At 42.6% G+C, this 16,743-nt stretch overlaps 1 protein-coding gene across 7 annotated transcripts in view; it reads right to left on the bottom strand.

Moving 5' to 3' along the window:
- AGBL1 (AGBL carboxypeptidase 1) overlaps positions 1–16,743 on the bottom strand; it is a 958,763-nt gene that overhangs the window by 171,373 nt on the left and 770,647 nt on the right. For 4 of the 7 annotated variants that reach the window (XM_060156130.1, XM_060156145.1, XM_060156153.1 and 1 more), the window contains one exon: positions 1,444–10,016. The exons of 2 other annotated variants lie outside the window; for them this stretch is intronic. In XM_060156130.1, coding sequence (XP_060012113.1) covers positions 9,812–10,016 — 205 coding nt within the window. In that variant the 3' untranslated portion in view covers positions 1,444–9,811. Of the gene's footprint in view, positions 1–1,443; positions 10,017–16,743 lie in introns of those variants that run through there. One more of the 7 variants, XR_009541841.1, reaches the window with a different exon arrangement.

Genomic DNA, 16,743 nt, shown 5'->3' with positions numbered 1-16,743 from the left:
CCCTTAGCATGTGTGAGAACTAGAAGTAAAGTGTGCAGAGGTGATTTTCACATGCTGACTTACCCTGTAGTTATTCTGAGACCCCTCCCTGTCTCCTTGTACGTTGCATGAATGCACCTATCCCCATGGCTGGAACGTGAAATGTACTTAATAACTAGTAGTACCCTTTCCCTACCTAACCCTCCTGCACACATCTCGCCCTGAATCACCAGACAGGAAAGCCACTTTGATTGAAATACCGAGTGTGTGCAGAGAGGAAGCAGGCCCCCAAAGGCTGAGAGACAAGGTCGATGAGGGCAGCTGGCCCTGGCCCAAGCAGAGGTCCAGGGACAGGAGGGGCACTGTTAAAGAGCTCGCTCTTTGAACAGCCAACAAAGAGTCAGGGACGAGTGGGCGGATCAATTGTGCAGCCGAGAGGAAATGAGCCTGAGGAAGGAGTCACACCTCTGCTCCATGGCCTGTATCCTCTCCCAGGTGGCATCACACCCCCATTCTCAAGAGCACTTTCACCTCTGGAGCCTCTAGCAGGCCCATCCTTGCAGAAGAGAACAAATTAGATTCCTCCCCATGCCGCCCCCAAGTTTGCTGACTCAATTCATCCCCCACCACTTCTAGGTCTTCCTCTTTATGTTGTCACTTTGTTTCATTATTTATTTTTAGCCCGATTTCGGAAGCTTTTACTCTGCCGGGCATTGGCAGGGTATCAACTGCATCATTCTGGGCTCTGAAAAGATCATTGTGCAAGCCTGGCCTCGGGCCCTCTGGGGACACAGTCCTAGTGTGAGCCACGTCACGCTGCCTCTTCACCCTCCTGGCCAGCGCAGGGGCTGCTGCATTCCCCACGGGTCAGCTGGCACTGTGGCAATGAATATTAGAGATAGACATGACCTTAGATTTCACCTGGCCCAGCCCCTCACTCTCCAGTGGAGAAACAGAGACCCAGAGAACTAAAGGATCAGCCCCAAAGTCCTCCATGAAAGTGACAGAGTTGGACCCCAAACCATGGACTCTTTTCAGTCTCATGCTCTTTCTTATGCACTAGGGAACAATTTATGGGACAAAATCTGTGGTTCCTAAATGCTAGTAGTGATCAGAGTGCCTTCTCCATTTTTATTTTATATTTATATATATATTTTTTTCTGGACTCGGAACGCACTTACATTCATGAATAATACCAAAAAGCTAGAACATCAGTGGGAGATCCTCTCATGGTACTCACACACTCTCCAGTTTGTTATTGTTTTGCTTTAAGAAATACAAAAATATATATGTATTTTTTTGCCATGAGCCGGGAGCAGTAAGCTGGTACTGCTTGCCTCATCGGACGGGCTGCGGTAGGAAAGAAGGGACACGCTTCAGTTCCCGGGACAATGGTCTCTTTGACTGGGAATATACCGAAACAGAATTACAAGTGTGCAAGAATAAACAAGGCTGGAGTCAATCTAAAGTTGCCTTACACTCTGTTTTATTAAACTCAATGCATTTCCGCTCCTATGTGCAGCGCCTAGGTTTGCTTAATTATAGATACCCGGGGTGAATGCTAATTGAGGCAGAGGACAGTCCACGATTGGAAACCAAGGCCCTTTTCTGACCTCTACAGGCCATTGGAGGAAAAAAGGAAGCTGCTTCTGGAAAATTACAGAGCAAGAGGCCCCGCGGACCAGGGGCTGAGGGAGATTTTTCCCGGATGCTTCCTCGATGCTGCTCTGAGTTTGCTGGACACATGTGTGCCCTACTTTCCTGCAGCTCTGCTATCCATTTTTAATAGGTTACTGAGACAACGGGTAGGAGGTCATTCTTGGGAGACGTTTGGAATGGAAATGAAGAACTTGATCATTCAACGCGTATTTAATGAAGGTCCACCGTATCTTGGGCAGGGTGCTAGGCCCTCAGGATACAGCAGTGAACAAAATAATCCCTGTCCTCCAGGAATCTCTAGTCTGGTGGGGGGAACAGAAAACTCCACAGGCAAAACCTTGCAACAAAAGCTATGATAGGGTTCCTACAAGGCACTATGGGAACTCAGAATCAGATCATGTAAGACTACTTGGAGGAGAATACATTTAAGCACACAGTGAATGAACACACATAGGTGGAAGCAGAGAGAATAAAGTGCTTTCTGGAAACCGGAAGTGATTTTTTAGGACCTGAGCATGGGCTTGTGTTAAGAGAGGAGACTGGACAGTGAGCCAGTGGCTGGATCGTGAAGGGCTCAAGTGCCAAGTTCCATTAGCATTTTATCCTTCGGACAATAGGAGGCCAGTGAAAGGTTGTACGCAGCAGAAATAGATTTTCATTCCAAATGTTATGTCTACGTGAGAATAAAGGGCTGGAGAGGAGGCAGAGCCTCCAACGATGAGGACAGTCGTGAGGAGACCATTGCTGAAATCCAGGTGAGAAATGGACCAAGAAGAAAGAGCAGCAGATTCTAAGCAAAGCTAAGAGTAGGCTTGACAAGACTGGTGAATTCACCCACGGAGCGAAGCATTAAGTGACTGCCTCAGTCAGACATCGAGCCGTGCATCAGGCACACACAGAAACTGATTCTCATCGAGATGATCCAGTTTAGGAAACTGGGAGGTAAAGACTTCTCTGGGAGGAGATCATGAGGCTCTGACATGGAACTTGTGCAGTTTGAAGTTAAAGGGGATATTATACAGGGATGTCCAGCATGAGTTGTTTATATTTGACTCAAATATTGAAACCAACAAAAATAACAATAATACATCTTCCTAGAGAGAGAGAATTGCTCCTTGCCTCTGAAAGGCCCTGAAGAGTCTTTGAAGAGGCACTTTTCCTTGTGGTGCAGGCTCAGCTGTCAGACTGCCTGGGTCAAATTCACCATCTTGCTACTTACTAGCTGTGTAATCTTAGGCAAATTCTGATCTTCTTTTGGCCTCAGCATCCTCAGCTATGGAATGAACATAAGAAGAGGGCCTACCTTGTAGGTTTGGATTGTGAGGCTTAGACATGATAACAAATGCAATGGACTCAGAGTACTGTATGTGGCAAGAATTCATATTCAGCCCATGTTAGTGGCAACTGTTGGTTGTTGTGTACTATTACTGGCCATCCCTTCTAAGGAAGTAAAAAGGAGCATGGGTTGGGAAGTCAGACTTCTCGGGGAGTAGACCCCAGTTCCATCACTCACTAAAAGTGTCCCTTTTTATAGGGCCAAACTTCTTCTTGGAAATGGCATTAGTAATGCCCATTTATTACCCAGAGTGGTCGTGAGAAGTTCAATGAGTGACTATGAACAGAGTAGGAACACGGGCAGGCTTTTCCTCCCCTGATGCCTCCTAAAATAACTTCCTCTTCAGAATGAAATGGGGGTGGGGCCTGGTCAATATTATTCTATCCACGATCATCCATTCATTTAACACCCACACCCTCGAGGACAGGGCTGTGGGCCTCTTTGCTTCCTCACTCTGCCCCACAACCATTCCAGAATGGATCTCAGTGTTACTTCTTGCCCTGACCTCCAAAGACCAAGGCCACACTCAGACACCTCAACTGAACTGCGCCAAAGAATTGTGCTTAAAAATTATTATTTTGTCAAGGGAATGGTCATGATACATGCCTGCTCTTAAGAAATCATTTTCACCCTATAAGGCCCTACAAAAGACTATATAAAAGATCAATAAAAGCTCCTAGTCAGAATAACCAGTATACTCCATGCATTTTAATAGTTCATTGCTCTGCTCTGTTTAGCTACTTGTCGTAAGAGGTGAGTGTGATTAAATTGGTAATTTTCTCCCAAATATGCATTCTCTTCCAAAGAGAACTGGATCCATTTTTCTTCATGACCTGAACAGGCTCAAAATACACACATGCGAGAAGGCCAGTCTATGTCATATGCCGATGAGAGAGGTTCTCACATTCTACCCCAAAGGCCTTCACTTCCATTTCTGTGTGACAGCACAGCGTTAAATCATCACCTAGCTACCCCTTGCCTTTAGAAACATGTCCCTGATGACAAATCGTTCCTCACTCTGTTTTCTTTCTGAAAGCCCTGGACCTACATTGTGTGCGTGCGTGTGCGTGTGCGTGTGTGTGTGTGTGTGTGTGAATCAAGCTCAATTTCACTTCTATTGTGTTGAAATGCATGTAACAGATAATCTTAAGTTGTATACAGTTGAATCTTTTTTATTATTAGGCACAGAAAGGCTGTAATATAATCCATTTTTACCTAAACATTTCCTTTTAGCAGTTCCTTTTTTCTAAACAGCACTTTTTATCAAGAATCAGTTGGGTATGCAGCACACATGGAACCAAATTACAACACAAACAGAAGAGGACATCTGTTGGGGAGACAGCAGCAGACTCCGGACCTCATGAATTATCTTTGTCTAAAAAAGCTCGCACGGTTAGTACCCAGGCTACACTGTCGTGTGTCTTTCCAAGACTAGAGCCTTTAGGGGGCAGGGGAGGGCCAGATGAGTCCATCACTCTGATGAGGATGCAAATGTTCAGGTCCACCACGCAGGTCTCTGTCCTGAGTCCCTAACAAGGATGACTCGTGTCAGACACTTCATGGAAGCTCCTTTTCTTTGCAGAGGGCAGAGGCTCCCCTTGGAATGTGAAATTGACTCTACAGGTCAGTTGCTCAGGCCGGACAATGGAAACCGTGGGTGAGAACTCCTCCCCTGGGGTGTAACGTGACCTTACTTATGTTGGCAAGGCTCAATGCGAGCTTGTAACTCAAGGATCAGGTATGCTCAATTGTTCTTTGTGGCTCTGAATCCTTTTCCTGGAAACCCAGAGGCAAGTGGAGCCAATGGGTGGTACTGAAAGAAGCACCCAGGCAGCCAAGGTGGCACAATGCACATGGAGTCACGTGTCAGTTCTCAACAAAGTGAGCCTGTGTCCACAGCACCTTGGTGAACACTGAAGGCATAGACTCTCAGGGATTCTGTTCCTCTATTCTCACTTCTCTATCTAAATACTTGCACAGTCTAAACAAGGACAAGGCCACCCTGCTCCTTAAGAAGCTTGCCTCACATGGGAAACAGTCTTCCGAGGCTAGGCTATACTTGTGCTAGATGCCATTTTAATGAAACCAGTTTCCCTTCCTATAACACAAGCTCTGATATGAGATGGAAAATGGAGGAATTTAAGGGAAATATATGGAATTTCATTGAGACGTTGGATGTCCAGTTTTGAGGCTAGGTGGAAGATACATTTTTGAGAAACTTTAATGTGTCAGGTGAGGGGAGACATAGAAAGATAATAGGCAGCTCCATGCATCTTAGAGTTCTCTATTCATTGGCTAGTGGGGTTGGAGCTGTAAAAAACACATAAATAAAGTTGTAAATGGCAAGCATAAGCATGCTATAAAAGGAATGTATAAAAGGTGCATTGGGGCACAGAAAAGAAATTATATAACTTTAACTTAATGGGGTAACTAGGAAAGGTTTTACATAAGAAAAGTGATATCTGAATTGGGTCTTGACACCCCCAAATGAGATAATGGGAGAAGCTTATCAGAGACAGACGGAAAGTGTCAACAGGTTCGAAAAATCAAAAAGGGCACTTAGGTAGATGTGTGGCTCAAGAAGTGGTGTGTGTGTGCGTGTATTTTTGTGCGTGTTCATCCACACTCACCAGTATGATGAGATAAAATGAGGTTATGTCCCATGGCAAACTGTAGAGACTGCAGATGGGCAGGATTTGAATCTATAAAGGATCCAAAGAGTCCCTAGCATAGGGAAGTGTCATGGAGAGACAGCAGATTCCATCCTTAAAGGATCATGGAAGCATGGTCCTTAGGGGATCACGAGAAGCCTTGTGCTTCTCTACCCATGATGATTATCCTGGGTGTGAAAATGGCCCCCTGCTCTAGCCCTGCTATGCAGAGCACTGGACAACAGCTGGCGCAGGACAGCCGTGCACGTGGCCTGGACCCCACATCACCTCTCTAGATGCACTTCCTTTGCACATTTTGAAGCACAACTGCTTCCCATTAGAGCTTACAACTCCCTGGAATTCTTGAGTATTAACATTTGGCTCGGAGTTGGGCAGAACGTTTTGCAGGAAAATTGACCATAGTGGTTTGGCCAGCAAGAGACATGTCTGTCCGGGCTGGAAGAACTGCTCCTGTGACTATCTTTAGGTGACTTGTGATGAGCCTTCCCACCCCGAGACTGAAGATCGGTGAGGTGTGACACAGAATGGCCTTCTGTCCTAGCAGGAAGAGAGGAAAGTCTGCTCCCCCCAACTCTTCTGTTCCCTCCAAGCAAACTCCTTCACAGTTGGCTGGTGCCCGGGCTCAGTGGCTCAAGACTTCCACCCAGGTCCCCAAGCTTGCTGGGTGGAGCTCATCTTCTACTTCCTTTCCTGATATACCTCTGGATTCTAGGAGTCCTTTCCAACTGGACATCTCATAGACCCCAGTATTCAACTACACTCCTTATCTCTCACCTCATCCCAAACCTGCTGCTCTTCAAATATGATAATTTTATACCCAGTGTACTTCTCAGACCACTGAACAACCAGCATAGCAAGGGTGCCAATCAATCAGTCATAAACGTGTGGTGCAGCAGGACTGATGCATACATGCCGACCTCAGTCCTGGCTATGCCTCTGCTGAATATCTTTGTCTCCTCCCAGCACATTCAGAATAAAGTTCAACCTTTCATCAACACATGACAAGTGTTGTTGATCTGATGGATGTCTATCTTGTCAATTTCATCTTCTGTCACGCTCCTCCTTTCCCCACATAAAAGCACATGTTTTAAATCAGTTCACACTGAACATTTTATTTCAAGCTATCACCCTACCCCGGGGTCTTTGCATAAACTCTTCCCACTTCTTAGCAGGTCTGTCCTCTTCTTTTTAACCAGGAAACTTACATATCCTTCCAAAATCACCTAAGTTATCATTTTCTTTTGGTAGACTTTTCCCACCATCACTGCCTCCATTAGCTGAGGTGATTCTGTATCATCCTCTGCACAGCTCCATAAAGCCGTGTGCCACTGTGTTAAAATAAAATGTTTATTGTTCATCTCTCCCACTGAAATTTGAGCAACTTCAGGACACAGTGAGTCTTTTTTCTCTGCAGCTTTAGAGCTTAGTAAAGAGCATGACACATAGCAGGTACTTAATATATATTTGTTACATAGACAAATCAATAAATAGTCCACGTTTCTGGCTTTTCCTGAGCACATCGCACAGATATTTACCTGCCCTGGTCACATTCTCAGAAACATGGTAAATAAGCAATTTTGAGCTCAAATGAAAATTGATGATGAGTTAGTATTATTTCCATTCTTCTCATCATTTACGTTTTCAACAATATTATCTTCTTGAGCCTCAAGACAATGAAAAAAAAAAAACCCACAGAAGCATTATGCCATCCTCTATTTAAGAATGGAAATATTGAATATGGGAGAAGTTAAGAGATGCTTTCAGCCTGGATTTGAATTCAGTGTCTTTGTTATTTCCCTCAAAACTCTTATTATGTTACAGAAATCTGAATGCCTTAATACAAAGAATGAATTGTGATTTCTGAGTGATAGCAAAGCAATTTGAAAAGGAGTTGAAAAATAAGGACTATCAATAATAATAACAATAATAACAACAACAATAGTAATAATGTCAACTTCCCAAATCACAGCACATATAACTTTCTTGTATGCCTTGGGGCTAAATTATGGCAAAACATTTTTTTCTGAGGCTAAACTCTTTCTGCTGAGTTTTCTCTGAAATTATTCTGTTTCCAAGATCTCTTGGTGGTGGTAGGTACATCAGGAAAAGTCTCTTTGGCATGTTTTTGAACCTCAATATGCATTATTTTCTTTTCCCTTAAGATTAAAATGTCAAATCTTTAGCCTTGCCTACCTGAAATAAAGACTACATTTTCCATCCTCCCTTGCAGCTACCTGTGTTCATAGGACCACTTTCTGGATGGTGGGATTAAGCAGAAGCAGTACGCATTGTTTTGGAAATATGGAGAACATGATCTTCTATTTCTGTCCTTCTTACTGCTGACTGGGATGCAGATGCAAAGCCTGATGCTTCAGCAGCTCTCTTAGAGCAAGAGTAGAAGTAACACATGGGGGTGGGGGGTGGCTAGAAAGCCGCTGAAGCTGAGTACCTGACATCAGGCACTCGTGATACCTGCTCTGGTCTGCCTATATCTGGAATTCCACATGAAAGATAAACAGACTTCTAACTTACAAAGGCTACTGCTGTTTTGGATTTTCCATCTCTCATAGCCAAACCTAATTCTAACTAAATACATGTGGCATCTGGACCAACATACATTTGCTTTAACATATTATCTCCATTTTATCTTCCATTCTAATCTGCCTTCCATGCTTCTTCTCATCCTTTCTGCCTGGGCCCTGTACATATCATCCTTCACACTTTCAAACTGTTTCCATCTGTCTGTTGAAGGGCCTTGCTCCATTTTCACTTGGTTTAAGCTATGCCAGCCCCCTAGAACCTCCTGCCCTGATCCCCTCTAGGAAGAGAGAGTGACTCAACCATGTGACTCCATAGAATGTTAACTGTGAGAATAACTCCATAGAACGTTCTGCCTGCGTTATGGAAAAAAATAAGCCATTATTATTGTCTTCAGTGTGCCAAACTGTATACTTTTACATGTTATCTCGTTTCATCTTCATAATAACTCTATGATATAGATATGCTCATCTCCACTGAACTGTGGTTTAGAGAGATTTAATTACTTTCCTCCGTTCTCATAATAAGTGAAAGCCAGATCCGGGACATGAGCCACATCTATCTGAGTCTGAAATGAATGAATTGCTGCCTCCCAAGATTATGAATTTCATAGATTTTCAAATTTGTAAAGACCAGTGGCCATGTCTTATTCACTACTGTCCCCCTTCCCTTACAAGGGGATCTTCTGCAGATTCTATATCTGCAAAATGTATGCTGTTCCAACAGACCAAGGATGATTACTTGGTTGTACAGCCTTTTATGTTCAATCACCCAGCAAGGGAAGACCCTGCCAACACCCTCAGAGTCTCAGTGGGGCTCATGGTTTGGGCTGAGAGGCTCAGATGCTATAAGAGGGAGACAACAGGAAGTGATAACCCTCATATAGAGAACGACTTAAACCACCACTTAGAATTCTGGCTGAGAAGACACAAAGCAAGTCCAACTCCTACTACTTCCAGTCCACTCCAGTTTCAAGCACAGGAATGGAGAAGAGCTCGGAACGGTCTTCAGAGGATCCACAGTCATCTTGAGTATCTCCCATTCTCTCATAATGACAGCATGCATATAGCCACCTATCTATATATGTAAAATGCGGTAATGAAGAAGTAGCCACTCTGGGGACTTCCCTAGTGGTGCAGTGGTTAAGAATCCTCCTGCCAATGCAGGAGACACGGGTTCAAGCCCTGGTCTGGGAAGATCCCACATGCCACGGAACAACTAAGCCCACACGCCACAACTACTGACTGAGCCTGCACTCTTGAGCCTGCGAGCCACCACTACTGAGCCCGCATGCCTAAAGCCTGTGCTCCGCAACAAGAGAAGCCACCGCAGTGAGAAGCCCACGCACTGCAACAAAGAGTAGCCCCCGCTCACTGCAACTTGAGAGAGCCCGCACGCAGCAGTGAAGACCCAACACAGCCAAAAATAAAACTAATTAATTAATTTAAAAAAAAAAGAAGTAGCCACTCTCTATGCATAATGAAACTAGAAGAAAATCTGGATGTAGGGATGCTGACCTCGCATGGGCTGGCTTTCTGTGCCAACATTGTGTGTGTGTGATGGTAAAGCAACAACATGGCAGCTAATCCGATGGTTAGAGGCACAGAACTTGCTATAAACCTCAGGGTTATGGGATGGCTTTTCTTCCCTGCCCTGGTCCCTCCTCTTCTTCCTCTCCTTCATCCCTGTGGAAAGCGCATTCCTGGATCTGCCGGTCCAGCTCGGAGAAGCTCCCTTCCTGGTCCGAGCTGCTGTCGGTACCATAGTCAATCTCCTCCAGGCAGGGAGGCTCATCATCCAGTTCTGAAGTGCTGCTGCTGTTGCTGCTACATCTGCCACGAGTTCCCAGAAGACATGGAGGAGAAAGGAAAGAGAGGGAAGGGGGGAAGGAAAAAGGGGGGAAAGGGGGAGAAGGGAAGTAGAACAAGGAGGTGAAGAGAAAGGAGGGGGAGAATAGAAAAGAAGTTACCCAAAGAAAGGAACATTTACAATTGGTTGGAAAAGGAGGGTGGAGGTTATCTTCACTGAGTTTTAATCTCAAGAGTCCCTGTTCCTTTCAACGCGCTGCATACATAGCAACCTGTGTTCTCAACCACTACCTCGAGATGGGGGAAGAAAATCTGTAAAATCTGTGGGCTCCCTTCTTCCTTGGCCAGAAGAGTCTGCATTTCTAAGTCCACTGGAAGATTTCCAACCACAGGATAGGGACAGCCTCATATATTTAACACTGTCAGGGTCCTTTAAGCTCAAAGTGAAAAATCAGAGACGGCTGTCATTGACTGAGAATGTCATGTCAGTTATGCCCAGGAAAGAGTGGGGATGGAATTCAGGTAGGTAAGAGTCCAAATCCCTAATGTTTCCCACTCTAACAGCACAATAAGTCATATTACATAGCTCCCCTTCACCACGGGGAATGCTTTATTAATTAAAAAAATTAATCCAGGTGGACATGAAAGGAGAGAGTAAGTAGGAAAACAGTACTCTTTCTACCATGTTTGTACTCCCTCATCATCTCCCCTACCTCCCTCCAGTTTATTCACAAGTGGAAGATCACAGGGGTTGACCAATGAGAGACAAAAGGGGGCAACAGGAATGAACATCAAACCTGGACCATATATTGTGAGCAGGGGAAACTTCCTCCCAAGGAACTGTATATCTTTCTCATTTGCATGAGGTGCCTTCTTTCCGGAAGACTTCCTAATCACTCCCTACTTAGGACTTAACCAATTAGGATTAGCAGCGTGCTGGGTTTCTACTCTGTGATTTATAGAAGGCAAACACTTCATAAATCAGGCAGAGCTGTTCATCCACCTGCCTCGCCATAAACAATAAAAATGGGTAATCAGCAGCGTGGTTACGTTTTAGCTTGGGACAGGAATCAGAGGCCAGTTTCTTAATTGTCCACTAACTGTTACGAGCTGCTCCATGCTCTTCAGGCTCTCAGTACCCTAAGCTGCAGGTCTGGTGGGACATAGCATGAATGGAAAGGAAAGAGAAGAAATATGAATTGTTATATTTTACAGGCTGAATGGTGGGTGATAAAGCAGTTGAATAAAGGAAGGTAAGAGCTGCCCAGTCATAACACAAGCTCAAGTCAGCAAGAACACCAAGTGCCTTTGACTCCGCTGTCACCATGGTAGGTACTGAGGTGACCATGCTGTACAATGTCAAGAGCCTGAGTTTTTTTTTTTTTTTTTTTTTTGCCATATGCCGGCCTCTCACTGCCGTGGCCTCTCCCGCTGTGGAGCACAGGCTCCGGACCCACAGGCCCAGCGGCCATGGCCCACGGGCCCAGCCGCTGCGCAGCATGTGGGATCCTCCCAGACCGGGGCACGAACCCGTGCCCCCTGCATCAGCAGGCAGACTTCCAACCACTGCACCACCAGGGAAGCCCAAGAGCCTGAGTTTTAATCCTGACCAGGGGACCTTGGAATATCCCCTTCACCTCACATAACGACAATAATAATACCTCAAGAGTTGTTGTGAGGTTGTGAATACCGAATGAGAAAACACATGGATGCAGTCTAGCAGAATGGACTGCAAAATAAAAGCAATCAACAAACTTTAACTCCACTTTATTGTGGATACTGAAAAAGATGGTGAAACATGGTGGGAAAAGTGAGCACGAACTGAGATAAGTTGCTTCACACCTGGGTTGCTGCAATCTCTATTGCAAAACCATCCAAATTGGCAATGCTAACAGTTTCTCGAAAACATAATTTTTACTATTCCATTTCAAATTCAGTAGCTTGCAAGAACTCGCCCTTGCTTATTAATGCAATGTGAGTATCGGTGAATGGGACATTCTTAAAGGGTCCAGTTGGCAGGAGTCCAGGAGTAAACAACAGGGTCAGTCTTCCCCTAATAAGGCCCTGCCTTCCCTTCACTGTAGAGCCTGCTCCAGTCACTCACAGATTTGGAACTTTCCTACTACAGTCAAGTTGTCAGGCTGTTCTTGTTGTGACCATTCAAACATACCAGGCTAAATGTGTTTCCAAGTCTTTATTCATACAAGCAATTTCCTATATCTAAAATCATCTTCCAACTCCTCAACATCCAACCAAATAAGATAGATCAATTTTAAAAGCTCGTCTTAATTTCCACCAAATGACTGTTTTGATAACTCTATCTCTTATTGAAATTTCTTCCCTAAATATAAATCTTCACATATTCATTTAATTTGCTTTGATCCTTAATAGTGTTTATAGTCTTATATTGTAAATAAGGCCCATGCATCTGTCTGATTCATATTTATATTATTGTATAGAACATCTAGAATGTGTGGAGAATATAGTAGAAATCAATCAATCAATCAATCAGCCAATCAATAAACTGTTCCCTGTGTAAATCACATACACCCACTGGCTTTAGCAAGGCAGCTGTAGAGTGTAGGAAGCAGGGCACCCTCTCTGGCTTCCAAAAGGCGGCAGAAAAATGTCTTGACTGTGCACGCCCGTGGGTTTCAGCAATGCAGCAGTAGAGTGTGTTGCTCGTGTGCATGTGCTGAAGTTAGGCTGGGAGCGGGAGAATGCCTGGACCACTCACTCTCACATGCCAGCCCCAGCCAGGGAGCAGGAGAGTGTTGCAACTGCCTGTGTTCTCTGGCTGTTCTCCTGTGTTCTCTGGCAGGGTGGGGGATAGCGCCATGACCACTTGCCCCTGCCCATCTTAGCAAGGCAGCAGGAGGGTGATGCTTCTAAGCTTAACTGCCTGTGCTAGCAGGGTATGTGGAGAGGGCAGTAATGGCATCTGCCAGCACCTCCATCTCTGGGGTGAGTTTCAACTGACCGCTGTTCCTCCAGCACATGCTTTTAGATTAGCAAATGGGTCTCTTTCTCATATACTCTAGGCACATTTCAAGCTGCTATTTTTTCTCTGGGTCTCAGGGTGGGTAAGACCGTATGTGAGCCCTTTAAAAGGGAAGGTTCAGATTCCTATAGCACTATGGGTCCCTGTTGGTTTTCTAAGCCAGACCTTTTAAGGGCTTGTGTCTCTGGTGTAGATCCCAGGTGATGGGTACATAATGTGAAGCACCAACCCCTCACTCCTCCTGTAGAAACACTGGACTGATGAGACCCCCTCCTTATTGTGTGTTGCCATGCTGGTGGTCAGGGAGAGCTCTTGCCAAGACTCTGTCTCAAACTTCCCTGCCCTTCTTGATGTGGTCCTTTAATCTTTTGTTGTGGTGAAGCAGGTCATCTAGTTTTCAAATCTTTTTCAGAGAGAAATGATCCATATATAGCTATAGGTTTGGTGTGTCCATGAGAGGAGGTGGGTTCAGAATCTTCCTATCCTGCCATGTTGGTCTCCCATTCAAAAGTTTTATATATGAATTAAACCATAATTATCATGTCAGTGCATTTTAATAATTTTAAACAAATATCATTCCCTTTGTCATTCATATTTATAAATAAATGTAAAGTATAATATAAATATAATATAAAATTAATACATAATATACAATGTATAATATATTATTAAATTATATATTATACATATTAATATGTTACATATTTATATGTTATGTACATTTACATATATTTTTTATAAATTAAGAAGGCTTACAATAGTTTAATTATATCTCTCACTTATTTGCCCAAATGTGTAGGAATTCTGATGAGTTAGAGAATCAAAATGCATATTCAGGGACTCCCACTTCTGGAGAGATACAGAACTATTTCTCCCTTTTCCTCTTCATAGTTCTCCCTGGATATTATATATTAAAGAAACATAAGGAAATGTGGATGAAATATGGAGAGAAGAAGCCAAAACAGATCGGGACCTAATGGCCAATATGGTGGTATGTTCCCTGGGTTTTCTTTTGGCCTCATATTCTCTAGTCTTGGAGCTGGAGAAGCTGACAGCCTGGAATTGCTAATAAGTGCAGACAAAAAGTCCCTAATAAGAGTTTGTTCTCTTTATCCAAATGATGAGACAAGGAGCAACCTCACAAAAAAGACAAGTTTTAAATTATCATAGCTCTATTCCAACCAAACCCCACAGACAAAACAGTAGTCCTACCCTCATTTTGCCAACAGAAGCGTGGTGAACCTAGATTTTTACTCTCATAAGACCTAATTGTGATGTCCGAAATCCCCTTCTTTCCCTCATGCTAAGGAAGCATCAGGGAAGGCAGAATAGAGCCTGAACTTTCATCTCCAATGTACAATAATGAGGTCTCCTACCCATTGATACCAGTGGGGACCATGTAGGGAGCCTGGACTTCCAAACACAACTCTTGGTAACAAGATGACTCCTTACCAGTTTTTGTGGAGACCAATAACAAGGTACCCATGCTGCTTCCACCCAGAGCAGTACTAGTGAAGGCCTAGCAGGAAGCTAAAACACTTACCAATGCCCAGCAGTAACAAGGAGCCCTCAGCACCATGGGTGTCAACAGAGCTCAATAGGGAGGCTAGACTTTCACCCACATGTGGCAGTAACAAGATTCCTTCTTCTCCTGTCTGAGTGGTGTCATAGAAGCCCAGTTCAAACAGAAGATTTTAATAAGACCCATATCTCATAGTATATTATCCAAAATGTTCAGATTTCAATAGATAATCACTCACTTTACCAAGAACCAAGGCAACTGATAGATGCCAACAGCAAATTCACACAGATGTTAGAATTATCTGAGAAGGATTTGAAAGCAGACACCATGTAAGTGTTCCACTGAGTAATTATGGACACACATGACAAAAATAATTGAACGTCTCAATAAAGAAATGGAAAATCTCAGCAAAAAAATAAGGAGTATAAAGAAGAATCAAAGGAAACTGTAGAAGTGAGAAATACAATAACGGAAATATAAAACTTGACAAAGAAACAGAAAGTCTCAACAAGGAAACAGAACATATAAAGAGGAGCCAAATGGAAAGTTTAGAACTAATAAATACAAAAAAAATCTAAATAAAAAATTCAATGGGTGGGCTCAACAGCAGAATGGAAGGAACATGGGAAAGAATCAGTGAACTTGAAAACAGAACAACAGAAATTATTCAGTCTGAATAACAGAGTGAAAATAGATTAAAACAATGAACAGAACATCAAGACCCTGTGGGATTATAACAAAAGATCTAATATTCATTTCAGCAGAGTCTGAAAAGAAGAGAACCTGAAAAAGTATTCAAAGAAGTAATGGCTGAAAATGCCTTAAACGTTGCAAAAGACATTAATCTACAAATACAATAAGCTGAGCAAATCCCAAATAGCTAAACCCAAGGAAACCTAACCAGACAGATAATAACAAGCTTTCTGAAAACTAAAGACAAATTAAAAATCTTGAAACTGGTGTGAGTGAAACTTTAGGGTAACAGCACTATAGTGGAAAAATAATTCTACTGGCAGCAGAGATCTCATCAAAAACAATAGGGGCCATAATAAAATAGAACACCATTCTTCAAGTTTGAAAAAAAAAGAACTAGCAACCTAATACTCTAAATCCAGAAAAAACAGCCTTCAAGAATGAAGGGAAAATAAAGACATTCTTATAGGAAGTAAAATTTTCAGAATTTGTTGCCACCAGACCTACCTTAGAAGGATGGCTAAAGGAAATCCTCTAAAAACAAATTAGCTAATAAAATAAGCAATGCTGAAATATAAGAAAGGGAGAAAGAACAACAAAAGAGTAAAAATATAGATACAGACAATAGATTTTTCTTTTCCTCTTGAATTATTAAAATTATGTTTGAGAGTTGAATCAAAAATTATACAATTGTGTGTTATGCTTCATGTAAATATTTAAGCTAATTTTATAATAAATGAGAAGGTAAATGGATGTACAGGGAGGTAAGTTTTCTATACTTCGCTTGAACTGGTAAAAATGTGACACCAGTAGATTATAATAAGTTATGTATATAAAATGCAATACCTACAACATGGAAAAATATATACATAGAGATACACTCAAGATCTTATAAAGAAATAAAAATAGAATTCTAAAACAAATCCACTAACAAGGAGACAGGAAAAACAAAACAGAGATTAAAAAAGGGAGCGAGAACAAACAATAAAATGGAAGAGTTAGCCCTAACTTATCAATAACATTAAATGTTATATAATTGTCATATATACTAATTAAAAGAAAGATGGTCAGAGTGGATTAAAAAATGTAACCCAACTGTATGCTGTTCATAATAACTCACTTAAAATATAATGAATATGGTAGATATAAACTCAAAAGATGGAAAAGATATACCACGCAAATATTAATTGAAAGACAGCAGGAGTGTCTATATTAACAATATCAGATAAAGCAGTAATTGGAGGAAAGGTAATAACCAGGGACATAGAGGGATACGATGATAAAAATGTTAATACATCAAAAAATCATAGCACTCTTGTACACGTATGTATCAAAGAACAGAACTGCAAATTATATGAAGCAAAAACTGATAGATCTGAAAGGAGAATTAGACAAAACTATAATTATAATTCAAGGTTTCAACGCTCCTTTCTCAACAGTTGATTAAACAACTAGACAGAAAAGCAGCCAAGACACTGAAGAGTTCAACAACACCATCAACCAACAACACAGAATTGACATTTATAGAATACTCC

The sequence above is a fragment of the Lagenorhynchus albirostris genome, chromosome 1 (genome assembly GCF_949774975.1).
Source record: "Lagenorhynchus albirostris chromosome 1, mLagAlb1.1, whole genome shotgun sequence".
NCBI classification, from domain to species: Eukaryota; Metazoa; Chordata; class Mammalia; order Artiodactyla; family Delphinidae; genus Lagenorhynchus; species Lagenorhynchus albirostris.
This window is presented reverse-complemented; position numbering and strand designations above follow the sequence as displayed.